At 63.5% G+C, this 18,150-nt stretch overlaps 2 protein-coding genes across 3 annotated transcripts; one reads left to right on the plus strand and one right to left on the minus strand.

Moving 5' to 3' along the window:
• Positions 1 to 319: 319 nt before the first annotated feature.
• LRRC8E (leucine rich repeat containing 8 VRAC subunit E) lies at positions 320 to 6,837 on the minus strand. Of its 2 annotated transcripts, none has more exons than XM_030298838.2 (3): positions 6,053 to 6,837; positions 4,348 to 4,490; positions 320 to 3,583 (listed from the first exon to the last, which is right to left on the minus strand). In XM_030298838.2, exons 1-3 carry the CDS (start codon positions 6,264 to 6,266, stop codon positions 1,340 to 1,342), a joined length of 2,601 nt encoding a protein of 866 aa, XP_030154698.1. In that variant the 5' UTR covers positions 6,267 to 6,837; the 3' UTR covers positions 320 to 1,339. The 2 variants fall into 2 exon arrangements, with proteins under 2 accessions (XP_030154698.1, XP_030154706.1); XM_030298846.2 differs by lacking the exon at positions 6,053 to 6,837 and adding an exon at positions 4,813 to 4,874.
• A 6,136-nt stretch (positions 6,838 to 12,973) lies between these two features.
• Positions 12,974 to 17,080, plus strand: PRR36 (proline rich 36). The gene is made up of 5 exons (XM_032595283.1): positions 12,974 to 13,241; positions 13,361 to 13,460; positions 13,664 to 13,776; positions 13,881 to 16,028; positions 16,228 to 17,080. Exons 1-5 carry the CDS (start codon positions 12,974 to 12,976, stop codon positions 16,737 to 16,739), a joined length of 3,141 nt encoding a protein of 1,046 aa, XP_032451174.1. The 3' UTR covers positions 16,740 to 17,080.
• Positions 17,081 to 18,150: the final 1,070 nt, after the last annotated feature.

Genomic DNA, 18,150 nt, shown 5'->3' on the forward strand with positions numbered 1-18,150 from the left:
CTACTCCCGGGCCCGCACGGGATCACTGGTGGGCATTGAAGGCTTGTGGGGACTCCTATGGTGACAACTTACGGGTGGAACAGATAAAAGACTGGAGTCCGGAGAATAACAAGGAATGGAGAGGAAAAGGGGTTCTCCAGAAAAAAAGCTGAGCAGAAGATGCCACTTCATTTCTCCTGCTGAGGTCTGTCTTTGCTCCCAGGACGGATCTCGTACCCTTCATTCTGGCACGTTAGTGTCACTGCTTGCCTGTCATTGGTCTGGATGAAATGGAAGGCTTAGACAACAGGAGCGGATACCAGAGATCAGAATTTTAGTTCTCATAGTATTATTTATTAGCCACCCACTGACAGATGCTCCCTCACACAGAGAACATTTGAAAGACACAAAGTCCCTGCCTGTTCTCAGAAACATGTAAATTCCACAGCAGGTGTTCGTAACCCTGGAGTCTGCCATCCTTAGGGTGTCCGTGAATGGCCCTCTGGGAAATCTGGGGGAATCCGTTGACGGCCTGAAGTAGCTTTGGAATTTGGCATGTGTGTGTACATTTTCCTGGGCAAGGAGGTGCCCAACTTTTATAAGATGTTCAAAAGTCCTAGGTCTTCAAAAGGGTTCAGAACCCCGGCTCTGAACATCCGGATTCTGTAGGTCAGCGTTTCCCAACATACAGGCCTAGGACCACCCGCATCAGAATTACCTGGGATGCTGATTCACAGACAAGTTCCTGGCCTCCAGCCAGACCTGAGTCAGTCTTTCAGGGGTGGGGCCTGGGAGGTTTTGTTCCGGGGCTGTTGATTTTGATGCAAGGCCAAACACGAGGACCATTTTACGGAGTTCACGTGTCCATTGCAAACAACTTATAAATAAGGGATTGGCATCAAAGTTGGGGGCAGGGGTCGCTGGTCCCTCGTGTCTGTGTCCCCTCCTTGGGAGAGAACCGCAGATGTAAGCTGTTTGGGTTGGGGGAGAAAGGGTTGAAATCCCATTGGGATGTGCCTCACCCCCACATACGGCACTAATTGAGCTAGAATGTCCGCGGGGAGGGCAGGACAGCCAGCCAAAGACACGGGTGTGCTTTTGGTCTGAGACTCCTGCGACTGAGTTGATCCCTCTACGACGGTCCACCCCAAATCCACAGCCTCCTGTCTCTTCTCGGACAAACCAATCCCAGGATCTTGTTTGGGCCCCCCCCCCCCCCCCCCCCGCCCCCAAGGCTGATGTGTCTGCTCCTCGTCTCCTGGCCTGGGCCCTGTTGGCCACCTCGCTTGAAGACGACAGTAGAGATTCTGGGGTGGAAGCATCCAGAAGGCCTCTACCCCAACCTGCCCCACCTTTCGCTTCATTCCTCCTCCATTTTTTCCCGCACCTCCGCTGGCAGGCCCTCGTAAAGGGTGTCCTCCACCAGGAGCGCCACTCTCTTGAGCCCCACGCAGTTGCCAAGTTCTTCTGGCAGAGCCTCCAAGCGGTTGCCCTTGAGCTCCAGGCGGCTGAGGGCCCTGAGGGCCCCCACCTGGGGCGAGAGCTGGCTCAAGTGGTTGTAGCCCAGGAGCAACGTCCGCAGCTTGCGGCAGCAGAAGAGCTCCTCCGGCAGGGCCTCCAGGGCGTTGTAGGACACAGCCAGGTGCTGCAGGCTCTGGAGGAGGCCCAGCTCGGGCGGCAGGGAGCGCAGCCCGTTGTGGGAGATGTCCAGCAGGCGGAGGCCAGAGCACAGGCCGAGCTGGGTGGGCAGGGTCTCCAGCTTGTTGTGGCTGAGGTAGAGCTGCTCGAGGCCCCGGAGCTTGCGCACGTGCTCGGGGACGTAGGCGATCTGGTTGTGCCACAGCCTGAGCGTGACCAGCTTGCGACAGTGCTGGAAGCTGAGGATCTCTTCAATGGACCGCAAGTGGTTGTCCTTGAGGTCAAGTTCCTGCAGCGCCCCCAGGCTGAAGATGGCATGGGGGATGCGCTCCAGCCCGCAGGCCACCAGCTCCAGCTCCCGCAGCGCCGCCAGCTTCTTGAGGCTGCTCAGGGCCAGCAGGCGGGCCCCGTCGTTGTGCAGACTAAGCCGCTGCAGATGCCCGGCCACGTCGGTCACGCTGGCTGGCACCTTGCTGGCATTGCTCCGCAGAGACAGCACCTTGAGCTGCTTCAGCTCCCGGAGGCTCTCGAGGGTCGCCGCCCGAGCCAGCTCCGGGGGGAAGAGCCCCTCGAGGTGCAGCTCCTCCAGGCCACGCAGCCCGAACACCCACAGGGGCACCTCGCGGAGCTCCTCACACTTGACCCGGACGACCTTCAGGCGGTCCCGCAGGAAGATCTGCAAGGAGAAGGGCAGCCGGGCGGGCGAGTGAAGCAGGCTGAGCTCTTGCAGGTGCACCAGCTGCGAGAGGCCCGGGGGGAAGGTGATGTCGCAGATGGCCTCCAGCCGGAGCGCCTCCACCTCGCTGAGCTCGAAGACGGTGTCGGGCAGCCCCGGGAGCATGCAGAGGGCCAGCTCGAGCCGGCCGCGGGCGTTGCGCTGCAGCTTCTGCCGCAGCTTCTCGGGCGTCCACTCGTGGTTCAGGTTGAGCTGCTTCAGGCGGCTCTCGCTGACCTCGGAGAGGAAGACGGCAAAGCGCTTGGAGTAGAGGGAGTCATACTGGTCGATGAGGTGCAGCATGAAAGCAAAGTCGTTCTTGACGTCGGGGATGTCACCCATGCCCGTCTCCTCCCGCACAGAACGGAAGGAGTACTCCTTGAGGGGCCGGTGGAAGAGCCAGTAGAGGGTGTAGAGACAGGTGATCCCGTAGACGCACACGAAGGAGATGTAGCAGAAAGCCAGCTTGGAGAAGAGGTGGGCCTTCGTGTGGTTGCAGCAGAAGCTGGCGTAGCCCGTGACCTCCGAGGTCTCCACCCTGCAGGCCACCAGGAAGCTGATCTTCTCCACGTAGACCAGGTTGTAGACCAGGATGGCAAAGAACTTGCAGACTTTGAGCACCGTCTGCCGGATGTACATGGTGTACAAGATGTCCCCCTCTTCCACGTGCACGCGGAACTTCTTGACCTTCTCAAACAGGGCTTTGGCCTGCTCACCCTCCTTCTTGTCCAGTAGGGTGACGGCTGGTGGCTCAGTCACCACCTTCTCGGGCTCCACCAGCACCTTTTCCTTCTCACCCTCATTGGCTTTTCCCGACCCCGCCGAGGCCTCCACGGTCGCTGTCGCCCGTCCGGTGGTGGGGCCCTTCTGGTTCTCCCCAGAGACCTCGGACAGGGCCCGTGTGGTCCACGGAGAGTCGAAACACTTGCCCAGAATGGAGATGAAGTGCTCGATCTTGGAGCTGGTGCCGGGGAACTTGAACCAGAAGCTGGTGCAGACCATGAAGATGAGCGTGTGAATGACGACCAGGTAGGGGAAGTACTTGGCGTACCAGTGGAGGGCTGTCTCGTAGCAGAGCTGGTTAATGAAGCTGTACTGCTGGAGGTCCAGATTGTTCTTGAGGCCGCTTACCTCCCGGAGGCCCCCCATCTGCTCGGAGACGCCCCGAGGCAGCAGTTGCTGGCAGGGGGCCTCTGAGAAATTCTCCCGGAGTTCGTGACTGGGCAGACAGATGATCTTGTCCTGTGTCACCTGGGAATGAGGGGGAAAGAGGGCCAAGGAGCTGGGATGGCCTGCAGGGTTGGGGGGAGAAAGGCAGGCTGAAGGTGGGAGACCCCAATCCCTGACTGTCCCCAGCGGGCTGTGACTTTGGAAGGGTCACTAAACTTCTGAGAATCAATCTTTGTCTGAAAAAAAGGAGTTAGGTTGAATTGCATCTTCCTTCTCCCTCCCGCCCCCCCCCCCCCCCCCCCCGCCGAAAGATACTGACCTCCTAATCCTTAACACCTGTGGACAGATAGTCTTTGCAAAGTAGATGTGATCAAGTTAAGGTGGGGTCATTAAGGTGGGCTCTAATCCAGTGCGACCGTGTCCGTATAAAAAGGAGCCATGTGCACAGAGACCCGTGCGCAGAAGGGAGATGAGAGAAGGCCTGAGGCCACCAGAAGCCAGGAGAGAGGCATGGGACACATACATGCTCCCTCACAGCCCGTAGAAACACACAACCCTGTCAACCCTTTGACCTCACACGCTCGCTCTCCGGAACTGTGGGATCAGAGCGGGTAGCCCTCCGGAATATCCGGGCCGCGACCCCACACGCCCCCGCCTCTCCGACCCGCTCAAACAGGCCCCGCCCCTGTAGGTCCCGCCCCCACAGGCGGGCCACACCCGGGCCCCGCCCCCTACGTGCCCCGCCAACTACCCGCTCATCCGGGCCCCGCCCCTCTCCACGCACCCAGGCCCCAACCCCTGCAGGCCGCGCTCCATCCAGGCCCCGCTCCTGCCTCGCGCCTCACCTGCAGGGTGCAGCCGAAGACCCCGATCATGAGCATAGCCACGGTGAGGTACTCCGCCAGCACGTCCCACCAGGGTTTGAGCACCTTGAACGCGGGCTGCTGCTCCGTGAACTGCTTGAACTCGGCCACCGGAATCATCTTTCCTATGGGAGAGGAGGAGGCAGGGGTTGCAGAGACCCTCAAGAAGGGGCGTCTGGTGGTGGACCCCCAGAGGAGCCAGACACACGCCTCTGCTCCCAGTTTGTGCTCTGCCCTGCCCGAATCTGGCAGAAGGCACGAGCTGTGTGCCCCCTCTCTCCCCCAGACCTCACCTCCTTCCTGAAGCCAAGCTACTACCGGTCTCACCGCCTCTGCTCCCCGGGATCCCTGCCCCCCCTCTGACGCCGCTCGCCCTTTCAGAGGTCAGGAAGGGCAGTCCACGGAGCCGCTGTCCCCCAGCTTGCCCGAGTGGCCTTCTCCCAGAACCCTTGATGACGAGCCCAAACCACTCGCTCTGCCGCTCTGACTCCAGACACCTGCCGTCCGGACCGCTAGCCTCTGCCGTCTCTGCCACTGGGCCAGAGAGAGCGTCTGAGGCTGAGGACTTCCGGGGTGTGGGCCCCCCACCCCCTTCAGGGGCGCTCCGGGCACCACCTCCAACCTCCAACCGGAAAAGCCGGCTGGAGCCTGGCTCTGGTTACAGGGCCTGAGGGGCAGGGAGGGGCAAAGCTGAAGGCTGGTCAGTGGAGGGGAAGGAGGACTAGGACACCTGGGTTTCTAGAGGGATCGGTGCCCAGAAACTGAGGCAGACGACAGAAACCTGGGCTCTGACTGGGAGGGTAGGGGGTCGCCAGGATGGCCGGAGGGCAGAGGATCAGGAAATGGAAAACTCAGGGACAAAGCCAGAGTGACACCTACTGTCTGGGCTGGGGCTGGGCTGCCAGGCTCCAGGGCGGCCAGCCCGCTCTGTCTGTCCCTGGGTTTCACTTTAGACCAAGGTATCATTATTTCAGATACGGGACAGCCAGGAGCGAGTCACGTGGGGGCATGGGCCACAAGCTGGGACATCACCCTCCCAAGAACAGGCAGCTGGGGAGCCTCCCTCCCCCTCTCCCGGAGGCTGGACGGAAGGAAAGGGAGGCCGCAAGGCCCCCACTGCCTTTTGAGGGGGCTCCCAGGCTGGACTGCCTCTCACAGCACCCTGCCTCCCTTTGCAGTCCCCAGGTCCCTGAGGCCTGGGGTTGACTCCCGGGCGGGGATGAGGTAGAGACGGACAGGGATGCGGGCTGTAAGCCCTGCCCACCGGGCTGAGGGCGAGGTAGTCCACCACACCTTCTAATCCCTTCAAAGGCCCTCACATCGGGATGGCAGGGGCAGGGCCCCCCTGACTCAGGCCCTGACTCACCCAGAGCCGGGCACAGGCAGGGGGTGCACAGACAGAGCACGGGCTCCCTCCCACAATGCCCCATTCCTCACTCTCAGTTTGATACCCTGTCCTAAAAGAAAAGCTGAGTAGAAGTGCCCCAGCGTATCAGTGCCGTCGGCCGGGAATCTTAGCAGCAGCACCCTGGGGGCCACATGAACAACGTAGCCACCAAAAGGGACACCTGGGGGCATTCTGGAGTGTGCATACGGATGCAGGTGGGTACCCGGAGCCGTATACACTGGGCTGAGGGGAGACCCAGGACCGGTTCCAGCCGGCCACCGTTCTCCCTGCCCCGGGTACCTGTGAGGGACACGGCTCCGCTGTTGGGGCTGCGACAGAAATGCCACGTACACAGGCGAGGACCAACTTCCTGCCTGGGTCCATCTCGCAGTGGCGGAAGCTGCAGTATCCACCAGGTCAAGACTACAATCAAAGGCAAGACGGCGGCGACACCGAGGGTCCCCAGTGGATGACCCAGTGGCTCCCACGGAACAAGGTATATACACAACGCCATCAGAGGCAGACACTGGGGTTATCATTATCTGTCTCCATGACTCAAACTCGATGGTCTGAACCTGCCATTAAGCTTCCACAGACACAAGGCTGGCCCCCCCTTTGTCTGAGCAGGGCTGGCGGGAGGGCCCTGGGCAGAGGGCTCCAGGGATGGGGAGCCCAGAGGAAAACAACAGCACGGCCATACGCAACTTACGGCCACCAGATGCTTCCGGTGCCTCCTTTAATCCCCACTCTGGGGGAGGGAGGGCACCACAACCCTCATTTTCCAGACTCAAGGGGAGGGAAGGAACCAGCTGAAGCTTTCACAGCTACAAGCGGTATGTGAGGCGTGACTCCCGAGTCTCATCTGTCCCCTAGCGCCCTGTCTGCTTCATCTTGGGTGAGAACCTCTCGCTGGGATGCGGCATCTTTGCCAAAAGGAGCCCGGAGGAGAGTGTTCTAGCAGAGAATGTTCTAGCAGAGAAAAGACGGGCGGAGGGCTGCTCTGCAGGGCAGGCCCTGGGGGTTCTGGTCGGCCTGGGACCGGGTCGTGCCCCCTACCTAGCCTCAGCTCTAGTATCCATGCCTCACCCCTGCGTCTCCCCTCTCAGACCCTCCCTAGGCTCCCAGCTTGCCTCCTGGGGGCAGTGGTGGGTGCTCGGGGTCCAGCCCCCCTCCTCGCCCACAACCCATGCTAAAGGGCAAGGAGGACACAGGGGTAACTGTCAGCCCTGAAACGGGCTTTGAAGCACACAGGTCCAACCTTTGACTTTTACACAAGAGAGAAACTAAGGTCGGGGGTGGGGGTAGGGGTAGGGGTCCCCTAGTAGCAGATCTTGGGTCAGGCCCCAGGCCTGGGGACTCTCCACCTAGTACTTTTCCAAGCTGCCCAGCCAGGACTTGGGAGTCAGGGAGTCTTGAGGTTTAATAGTCCCAGGGAGGGCAACTTGGTAGGGACCCCCAGTGGTAGGGTTCTGGGGCGTCCAGGGGAACGTGGCCAAGACCCCATGGGGGTCTCCCCCAGCCTGCTGATCTGTCCTCGGCCAGGCTGGCCTGCTCCCTGACAGGCGCCCTAGGTCTGGCCAAGGCCGAGTCTCTCGCCGCCTCCACCCCCTCCCCAGCTCCTTGTGTCCCTGGCGGGCGGGCCGCGGGCTCAGGCGGCAGTGCCGGCGGCACCTGGGGCGGTCCTCACGTGGGCCAGACCCCCACCCCGCCACCCGGTCCGCAGGGACGGGGAGCCTCCTACTCACCGCTCTGGCTGGGACGCTGGGCCCAACTCCTGGGTCCCTGGGAGCGGAGCAGCCGGGACTCCCGCAGAGTTCCCGGGCCAGCCTGGGTGAGTCAGGGCGGGCGGGCGGGACAGGAGCCCGGGAGCCGCCCCGCCCGCCCGCCCCGGGGACGTTTCGGCTCCGCCTCCCTTTGGGTCCTCCCAGGTCGCCCCCTACTCCAGACGCGGAGGGATTGCGGGAGGAGGGCAATCCGAATCCAGCTCTCCACGATGGTGGAGGGTGAGGGGCGGGCCGGAGGGCAGAGGTCTTAGAACTTTGGGCCGGGCTGCAGCCAGGGAAACTAGGGGGGCCCCCCGGAGGCGCTGCGTGGCTCCCAAAGCCGGCCTGTGGGCCCCCTTCCAGGATCTAAGCTGTAGAGACCCTGTCAGGAACAGGTGAAGGGCCTCCTCATCCTTGCCCCCAACCCCACCCCAAGGGGCAGCCACCTGGCCTTGAGGCACAACCAAATCCAGAGGAACAGAGTCCAGGGGAAGGGAGGGGGCTTCCCCTCCCTGCTCTGACCACCCAGCCAAGGGAGGATGAGCAGAGTGGGGTGCTTACCTGTCTGGCCCTGCCCAGCCTTGAGACCTTCTCCGGACTTCGGGGGATGGGTGAGCTGCTCCCAGGTCTTGGGGGCGGCACAAGGGCTGGAAGGCTCTGGGATCTGGGGCTGGAGTCCGGTCTGGGAGGGCAGCTTCTAGAAAGGATGGCTGCCTCCCCACCCCCACTCATCCCTCCCTGGCCGAGAAGGCCTGAGCTGGCTCTTACACTGGCAAAGCACCCTTTCGGCCTGGAGGCATCCGGTGAACTTTGACCCGTTCTGTCTGCAAAACCGAAGGGAGAGGGGACCTTGACAAAGTGGGGGAATGAGACCCCTCCCCCACGGGAGGCTCACGAGTTCACTAGACTGGAGACAGTCCGAGACCCGAGGCTTGAAACCTCGAGGATTGAGACCCCCCCCCCCCAAGCTTGGGTTCCTCTGCGAAGCCCTGTAGTGGGCGCGACCCTTGGAGACCCGGCCTCTTTCAAGTGTCTGTGGGCTCCACCACAGGCAGCTCGAAGACAGACAGACAGACAGACAGGAGGCCCTCTTCTCTCTGAGAGCGCCCATGCCCTGGTCTACAGCTTTACGCCGGGTGACCATCCTGATACACATGGCTTTGCACACTTGTACAAATCGCCGAGGTCACTGCGACGGCAGCCCCATGACTGCTGTGTCCCCAACCCTTGGGATGGTACCTGGCACACAGGGTGGGGGGGCATTCAGTAAATGACAGGTGGGTGGACGACTGAGGTGTCGTCTTAGGTGCAGACCCTGACACAGGGAATTGGAGGCAAACGGTCCACCCGGAAGGTGATCCCAGGGCGCCCTGGGGGGGAGGGGGTAACTGGGAAGTGACACCGGGAAAGGAAGGAGGCCAGCAGGCATCCGTGAGGGTAAACGGAGCAGGTTCACAGGCAGCTGGGGCTCTGTTCTGCTGGGAGACGGTGGAGGACACACTGCCAAGTTGTCCAACCCAAGGGGCGAGGGGGTTGAAAAGGGCTGACCGTCAGCTCCTGTCAGTCTGCGGGTTGCTCTGGAGAAGGGGGGGGGCGGAGGGGACTCTGGGGCACCTGCCACAGGTGTAGACGCCCCAGGAGAACAGCCAGGTCACGGGACACACGTACGCACCACGCCTTCCAGTGATTCTCCCGAAGGACCGTCTGCTTCACACCCCCATTGGTGGCGCGTGAGTGTCCCCCCCCCATCGATCACACCCAGCCTTTAAAAAGCATTGTCGTAAAATACCATGACGTAGAACTTACCACTGTCACCGCGGTGAAGTGTGCAGTTCAGCGGCATTGAGTGCACTGACGTTGTTCTGAAACCATTTCCACCGTCCGACTCCAGAACGCTTTTCATTTTCCAACGCCGAGATTCTGTCCCCATTAAACCCCGGCCCCGGCCCCCTGCCTCCCGCCACCTGCTGTCTGTCTCTACCAATGTGACTCTCCTAGAGAGCCCGCGTAAGGGGAATCCTACCGTGTTCGTCCCTCCGTGACCGGCTTCTGCCACCGAGCTCGCGTCGCCGAGGTCCATCCGTGTTGTAGCAGGTGTCAGAATATCTTTCCTTTTTAACGCTGAAAAATATTCCATTGTGTGGCTGGACCACATTTTGTTTATCCATTCATCTGTCGATGGAGCCTCTACCCCTTGGCCGTCGTGGATAGTGGTGCTCTGAACCCAGGGGTATCTCTTCAGGTTCCTGCTTCCCATTCTTTGGGGTGGGATTGCTGGATCATATGGGAAGTCTGTTTCATTTTTTCGAGGAACCGCCGCCCGGTCTTCCGCAGCTGCTGCACCTGCACCATGTTCCCACCAACCGTGCACGAGGGCTCCCGTTTCTTCACATCCTCACCGACACTTGTTATTTAACACCCAGCTTTTAAGGTTTTGTGAATGGGAGGTAGTTATCGATCGCCGCCGAACAAATCACCCCCAAGCCTAGCAGCTTAACACAACTAGCATTTATTGTCTCACACAATCTCTGAGGGTCGGGAACCTGAGAGTGAGTGTCATGGGTGGTCACACCCATGGGAGGGTCACACCTCCCTCTCCCACTGGCCCCAGATATCACTGATTTGCTTTCTGACACTACAGATTAGCCTGGATTTTCCAGAATGGTATACAAATGGAAGCATGCAGTGTGGTGTGTGTGTGTGTGTGTGTGTGTGTGTGTGTGTGTGTGTGGCTTCTTTTGTTCTGCAGGATATTTTTGAGATTTGTCCCTGTTTTGAGTGGCTTGGTACTTTGTTGCTTTTTATTTATTTATTTTATTTTTTTAATAAAGTTTATTCATTTATTTTGAGACAGAGAGAGAGAGAGGGAGGGAGAGAGAAACCCAAGCAGACTCTGTGCTGTCAGCACAGAACCAGACGCAGGGCTTGAACCCATGAACTGTGAAATCATGGCCTGAGCCGAAACCAAGAGTCGAGGCTTAACCAAATGTCGAGCCAAACCAAGAGTCGAGGCTTAACCAAATGTCGAGCCAAACCAAGAGTCGAGGCTTAACCTGGGCCACCCAGGCGCCCCAGTAGTTTGTTGCTTTTTCTGGCCGAGGAGTATTCTACTGTCGGGTACTCTCTGGTTTGCGTAATCCGTCCCTGTTGATGGACATTTGAAGAGCGTTCTTAAAAGAAGGAGGAGCCCAGATCCCAGTGAGATGCAGAGTGGGTTCAGAGTAGCCTCGGAGGGGCCTTGTGCTATAAAAGGTGAGGGGCAGGCATCTGGGGGTGGCCAGTGGATGTGACTTGCTCAGAAGGGCACTGCTGGTGAATGGGCGGGGGGGGGGGGTGGGGAACCAGGCTGCTGTCATGCCAGAAGGGGCTCACACAGGTGATGCTTGGAAGACTTGGGGAGGAGGTGAGGCCAGAATGATCTACTCTGGAGGGCAGCGCCCTGAGGAATGGTGAGGGGGCACCTCTCCCAGGCTGGAGGGAGGGGTCATTGAAAGGATAAATTCCAAAGGGTTTTGACCTTGCCCTCTCTCTCTTCCATTCCCCGAACCTCAACTGAACTCAGGCGCAACTCCTGAGGGGAGAAAGCCAAACCCCTGCTTCCGGCCACACCCTAGTTGAGTCTATCTTCCTTGTCCAGGTTCAGCCGGGTGCCAAAGCCCCCCACGCCCCGTCCTGTGCACGAAGCCCCCCCCCCCCCAGTTCCAGACAGTAGTGAACTGCTCCTGTGTGGGCATGCAGGCATGTGATGGGCAAAGGGTTGGGGCAGAGGGCGCTGGCTCTTTGGGATGGGGGAGGGGGTGGCTCAGTCTGGACAGAGGAGGTATCAGAGGTAGAAAGCACTGTGTGTGGGGCGGGGTAGGTGTCCTAGCAATAAGCAGAGATGAAGGAGGGCGGCCGGCTCTGTCTTCCCACTCCTACCTCCCCCTGGCCCCAGTGCCCTGTGGAGGTCCTTCCACGGAGACCCCTGCGCGGGCTGGGAAAGGCACCTCCCACTCCCACCGGCTGTGCTGGGCAGCCTCGGACAGGGTCGTCTCTGCTCCTTCAGGCACCAGTTTTGACACCCCCCCATTTGACTCCCCCCCCCCCCAAAGCTCGGCTCTGCTTGAATGCTTTTGCTGACTTGACATAGGAGCATGGGCGGGGGGGGGGGGTGCCCTGCCCTGCCGAGGGCTCGGAGCCTCTCACAGTTCTCTCTCCCCGCCCTCCCCAGACTTCCTCTCTTCTTGTGTTCTCCCAAATCCGAGCCTACCCCTAAATTCCCACGGCTGCATTCTCTCCGTGGTCCGCTTCCCGCAACCAATGTAGGGGCTTCCTGGGGTCTGGGAAAAGCCTTGGATATGAGAGGGGCGGAGGCCCGCGGGGACCCTGGGGGGCCCGGCCTCCGCTGTGGAGAAGGCGAGGACTGGGACCAGGGACACTGAGCGGCGGGATTGGTTGACTGGGCACGAGGCACGATGGTCCCGCCCCCTGGTTGCCAGGGCCCGGCCTATCCGCGTCCAGGCGGGCATCGGTCGCCAGGTGGTTGGGGTGGGGGCCAAGGCAGGTGTGTATGTTTGGAGGAAGGGGCCAGGCCCCGTCGGGACCCCAAGGGACTCCCTCCCGAAGCCCCTGCGGCTGGGAGTCTGGGGCCCTGCGGCGCGGCCGCGGAGAAGCCGCCCCTCCTTCCACCGCGCCTCTCCCCACCGCCCCCGGCGCGCTCCCGCCCGCCGCCTCCCGGGTCTGGATCGAGCGCGCGCGCCCCCGTCTCCCCTTCCGCGGCCGAGGGGCGGGCCCGGCTCCCCGCGCCACCGCCCGCAGCCCCCTCCCCTCGCCTGCCGGCGGCTCACGCCAGCCCCGGCGCTCCCGCCCGGCCCCACCCCAGGCGACCCCAGCGTGGAGAGGCGGGCGGCCAGAGCCCGAGGTGAGCGCGGCGCGAGCAGGTGGAGCGGGCGGAGCGGACCAGGGCCCGGCTGGGGGAGGGGGACGGGCTCCGGACGCGGCTCTTTGTCTCCGCGAGCCCCTTCGCGGGCCGCCGGGGCCGCTCCTCCTCCTGGCAGGTGCCCGCATCCTCGGGGAGGGCGCTGGGGGCCGGGGAGGGGACCAGGGCTTGCGCTCCCCGTCCCCCTCAGCTGGAGCCTGTGGCAGACCCCCGTCCCCGAGGCTGGTGGTCCGGGTCTCTGAAGGGGCGAGGGGTAGGGGCGTGGGTCTCGGGTCCTGAAAGGGAGCCGAGGCGGGTGGGCTGGGGCAGGCAGGGCCTCTCAGCTTTGGAGGAAGGCGGTGGGGGTGGGACCAGGGGACCACCGTGAGCAGCCGGGCTGGTGAGTGGGTGTGTGGGTGGGAGGGAAGTGGATCGAAGCCGAAGTGTGGGCGCCTGTGGGTGGGGAAGGAGCAGCGAGGTGCCGGGACCCGGGTCCCTGCAGGCAGCGTAGCAGCGCAGGAGCTGGGATGCTGATCTGTCTGTCTCCTCATCAGGTGCGGGATGGACAAGAGGGACAAGGGCAGGGCGGGGGCCGCCACAAGGACTCCGGCTTCTCGCCCTCCCGGCCTTCCCACCCCCAGACCCCCGGGGTCTCCTCGACCCCCTCCCCCAGTAACCAGCGCGGCGCTCCGAGTTCTGGGGGCAGCGGGAGCTGCAGGGCGAGGGCCCCTGGCCGAGCGAGCTGGAAGTACCCGGGCAGCCGCTCTCCCGGAGGCTGCTCCCCGGGTGGGATCAACTCGGAGCGCTGGGACAGGCCCCCGGAGTCCAGGTATCCCGCCCTCTTTGCCCCCATTCAGACCCCGTCTTTCTGTCCCCCCTTTCCTTGTGAGGCTGCTGCCTCCCCTTCCTTTCCGGAGGCACCGCCTTGACTTGGCCTTCTCCCCGCAGCCTCCAGGCCCCCAGCTGCTGGGAGAGGGGAGCGGGCCCCTGCCAAGACCCCAGGCCCAGGCTCTGTCTCTAGCCCGGGACGTGCCAGCGGGACCACCAGGTAAAATGCCTCTCCAGTCCCTTTGGCAAGGGCTAGTGTCACTAACTGGAAACTTTCAATTTTACACAGGAATTGGGGGAGTGGGTGCATTTGCAGGTCGCTGGGCACAGGTTGCGCGTCCCCAGAGAGGGCATTGGTGGGAACATGCAGGCTTGGGAGAAAGCAAAGAGTTCCTTCTTGAGCGCGGCCGCTCCTGTCCCTAGGCTAGGCACTCTTGCGCAGAAGGGGCTTCGGCCCCCAGCTGAGGAACCCGTGGCCAGAGGAAAAGCCCCAGAAACACCAAGAAGGAGCCCGCTGAGCGCCGGGGCACGGAGAGGTACGTGGCCTGGGGAGTGTGGGGTGGGGAACGGGGTTCCTGGGCAGTGAAGGGGACCAGCCTGGAAGTATCGGTGACCCTCTGGCCTTCTACTTCGTCCCCAGACTCTTCCGGGCCCTCCCCAGGCGCCCCTTCCCCAGCCACCTCCCGTCGGTCCCGGGCTGCAGGAGCTGAAGTGGGTCTCCCTCGGGCAGCTCCGAATGCCCGGCCGCGGCCTCCGACCGAGGCCTCCAGGAAATCCGTGAGCAGTACCCCGCAGCATGGTGCCGCGGAGCCGAGCCCCGCCACCAGGAGGCGACCCAGCGCCGGCGGAGGTCTCCAGAGGCCAGCCTCACGCCCCTTAGGCTCCAACGCCACTCCTCTGTCCTCCCCTGCCCGCTCCGGGGCCTCGCCGGGTGGAACACCCCGGGCTCCCGGGCAGCCCTCGCAGCCCTCGCAGCCCAAGGCGAAAGGGCTGCAGGCTCTACGCCCCCGCCAGTCCACACCCCCAAGGAAGAGCGCTACCCCCGCGCCGGGCTTTTCTCCTCCGATAGCCACACCCTCTCCACCGGGTTTGACTGCACAACTGGCACCGCCTCCGCAAATCACAGGCACTCCCCTGCCGGCCACTCTCCCTCCATCTCCACCGACCACGCCCCCTCCTCGCTCTCCTACCTGCCCTTTGGCCACGCCCCCTCCCCTAGCCCCTCCTTCCTCTGCTCCACTCGCTCTGCAGACCCTCCCCTCTCCGCCGGCCACACCCCCCTCGCAAGCCCCACCCACACACGTGGGTACCTCCTTTCTGGAGGCATCCACCTCTCCTACGGCCGCTTCTCAGGCTTCATTCTCTCCATCCGTGTCACCCCCTCTGCAGAGTATGCCCCCAACCCAAGCTTCTCCAGCTTTGCCCTCTCTTCTGACTCTCCCCTCTCCCTTGGCCACACCTCCTCTGTCGGCTCCTGGGTCACCAGCCACGGCTCCTCTACCACCAGCCACCTCCCTTCTACAAGCCTCTTTGACTCCAGCAACTTCTCTGCTGAATCCGCCCTCTCCCCAAGCCACACCCCCTCTGCAGGACCTTTCTGCTTTGACTACTCCCCCTCCACGGACCAGTCCTTCCCTATCTCCTTCCCCACTTCAGGCTATGCCCTATACAGTGACCACACCTCCCACGCAGGACACTTCTCTGGCCACATACCCTCTACAAACCTCTCCCTGCCCTCTGACCACCCTCTCTCTGCAGGGTTCTCCTTCTCTATGCTCTCCATTTCCTTTGGCCTCACCATCGCTGCAGGCTCCGACTTCTCTCCTGGACACGCCCCCTCCACAGACCCCACCTCATCTGGCCACACCCCCTCCACAGGCCTCTCCCTCTCCGACCCGGTTCTTTACAGAGGTCCCACCCTCTCTGGCCTCACCACCTCTGCAGGCACCTTCTCCCCTAACCACGCCTCCTCCACAGACTCCAATTTCCCTGGCCACACCCCCTCGACAGGCCACACCCCCTCAGGCCTTCCTCCCAGTTCAGGCCCCACCGTCTCTGCGGGCCCCTCTCCCCCCTCCGGCTTCACCACCTCTGCAAGAGCCTCCCACTCCCTTGGCCACTCCCCCTCCCCAGGCTCCACCTTCCCTGGCCTTGCCTCCTCTTCAGGTTCCTCCCTCTCCCCCTGCCTCACCCCCTCCGCGGACAACTCCCTCTCCCCTGGCCACACTTTCTCCTCAGGCACCACCTTCCCTGGTCTTGCCTCCTCTCCAGGCCTCTACGCTCCCTTTGCAGGCTCCTCCCCCGCCCCTGGCCACGCCCCCTCACCAGACTCCACCTTCCCTGGCCCTACCTCCTCTGCAGGGCTCTTCTCTCCCTTTGCAGGCTCCTCCCTCGCCCCTGGCCACACCCCCTCAGGCTCCACCTTCCCTGGCCTTGCCCGCGCTGCAGGTCCCTCCCTCTCCCCTGGACTCACCCCCTCTGCAGGCCCCACGCCGCCCCCCGACCCCAGGTCCCGATGCCCCGATCCCGGGCCCACGGCTGACCCTGGCGCTGGCCCCAGCTCCGCCGCCACCGCCCTCCCGCAGCCCGTCCAGTACGCTGAGCGGCCCGGATCTGGCGGGCCACAGCAGCAGTGCCACCAGCACGCCGGAAGAGCTGCGCGGCTACGACAGCGGGCCGGAGGGCGGCGCCGCCGCCTCCCCTCCCGCCGACGCGGAGCTCGCCGCCTGCCACCCGGCCTCCTGGAGCCGAGGTCCCCCTCCGCCGCTGGCTGTCCGCAGCACCCCAGGTAAGCAGCCCCCCCGACCTCGCCGAGCTGTGGGAGGAGCGAAGTCCGGGGATGGTAGGAGGGCGGGATGGGAGGCGGGGCTTTCCAGCTCGCGGGCAGGGCAGTCGGGTCTGGGGCGGAACCGGGAGGAGGGGCGGGGCCTTGCGGCGGGAGCCCAGGTGCCCGCCCCTTGAGCCCAGTCCAGCCTCTCTCTCCGCAGGAGCGCCTCTGCCTTGGCCTCCTTCTGCCGGGTCAGGCTCCGCTGACGGCCTGTGCACCATCTACGAAGCAGAGGGGCCCGAGTCGGCGACCCCCGCCCCAGACGCGCTGGATTCGGGTCCTGGGCCCGGCGCGGGTGGTGGGAAGGTCGTGGCTGGAGCAGGCGCGGGGGCGACCTCGCGCGGCGCGAAGCCGGCGCGCCTGGGCGAGCTGCCGCTGGGGGCGCTGCAGGCGAGCGTCGTGCAGCACCTGCTGAGCCGGACGCTGCTGCTAGCTGCGGCCGAGGGTGCCGCGGGCGGCAGCGGCGGTGGCCCAGGGGTTGCAGGGGCTGGTGCCGTCGCGGGGGGTGCCCGGACTGCGCTCAGCGACGCCGAACTGGGCCGCTGGGCTGAACTGTTGTCTCCCCTGGACGAGTCCCGCGCCAGCATCACCTCGGTCACCAGCTTCTCCCCGGACGACGTGGCTTCCCCGCAGGGTGACTGGACGGTGGTAGAGGTGGAGACCTTCCACTGAGCCAGACCCTTAGCCCCGCCCACCACACCCATCCCTGCCTTAGGACCCGCCCCTCTGGCTACGCCTCTGTGTCTTAGACTGCCCGCCTGTCTGCTCTCCTTCAGGAGTCTGGCTCCCGTTGGATTGGACGTAGCCCCCTAGAGCCCTAGATTTTGGGTCAGGCTCTCGACCCACCCACGCCTGTGGCCGAGGTCTTTCCCTCGAGCCCCTTCCCCTTTGGCCTGGAAACACGCCGACTCCCCTCGAGCCCCGCCCCCTCCCTCCGCTTAGGCTCCGCCCCGCGTCCTGTGTATTGTCTACCACGCGCTGCCCGAGTTTGCAATAAAAGCCGGGACGCTGCAGCCTGTGCGCCTTCGAAGTCGCCTAGGGGGTCTACCGCGGGGCGGCGAGAGGGGCTGGGCCTGCCGGTGCTGGAGGCTGTGCGCGAGCGGGTTGTAGCTCCGGCTGAAGGCCTCCCGCGCCCCACGCAGATGTGCCTCTTTGCTAAGGAAAGTGGGCGCGTGAGGCAGGCTTGGGGTGGGACCTAGTGCTGAGTCCCCGGCGCGGCGCCCCCACGCACGTGCGTGAACGTGGGCTTTTTCCTGTCTGACTCGTGGTGGACAAGTTAGACGCAGGAGCGGCCCGGTGGAATTGCCCGACCACCGGATGGCTGAGCTGAGGCGTGCCCAGCGTTGTTGAACGACCGAAGCTCTTCCTATACTCCCCTAAGGGAGCCGGCAGCTCTTGCCGGGAGGGGGAAAGACGTGCAGGAAGGGCTCGCCCAGGTCCGGGGGCGAGGGTGGGGGACCTCTTCCTGAGGCCCCCTCGTCACGGTGCGCGCCCCTTGACCTCGCACGCCCTGTAGTGCCGAAGGGAGGGGGTCGTCTAAGACCCAGTGGCGATCTCCGTTCCCTCCTGCGCCCTCCCAGCCCGCGGGCACACTGCCCTCCGCTCACCCAGGAGGTTCCGATGCGGAAGGTAGGTCTGCAGCTGCGCCCAGGACTCCTCCGGCCCCGGGGCTCTAGGGTACAGGATCCTCCTGCGTCAGGCTTCCTTGTCCCTGGGGAGCCGACTGTGCTGAGAGGGTTCTGCGGGAAAGGAGCAGCCTCTCCCAAGGTCGGGTGGGAGACCAGGAAGTCCTCACGAGGCCCTTTTGTGCCTCCCAACCCCTGGGCCTCATCTTCCCCTCCATCTCAGGGTGTCCTCCTCAAGCCCCTCCAGCCAGACAACCTTGCCCGGGCCCACAGTGGAGAGTCCTCAACAAAACCGCCAATCTGTCTTCACCTGTTTCCCCCATCAGAATTCCTGTCCTTCCTCCTGCAACTGAGTCACCTCGACCCTGGACCCCTTTAGCCCCACCCAGACCCATTCTCCCCAGTGTCACTCCAGAAAATGCAGCCCCTAGGCCTTTTCTCCCTGAGGGTCCTCCCTG

This window comes from Lynx canadensis, chromosome A2, assembly GCF_007474595.2.
Source record: "Lynx canadensis isolate LIC74 chromosome A2, mLynCan4.pri.v2, whole genome shotgun sequence".
Taxonomy (NCBI): domain Eukaryota; kingdom Metazoa; phylum Chordata; class Mammalia; order Carnivora; family Felidae; genus Lynx; species Lynx canadensis.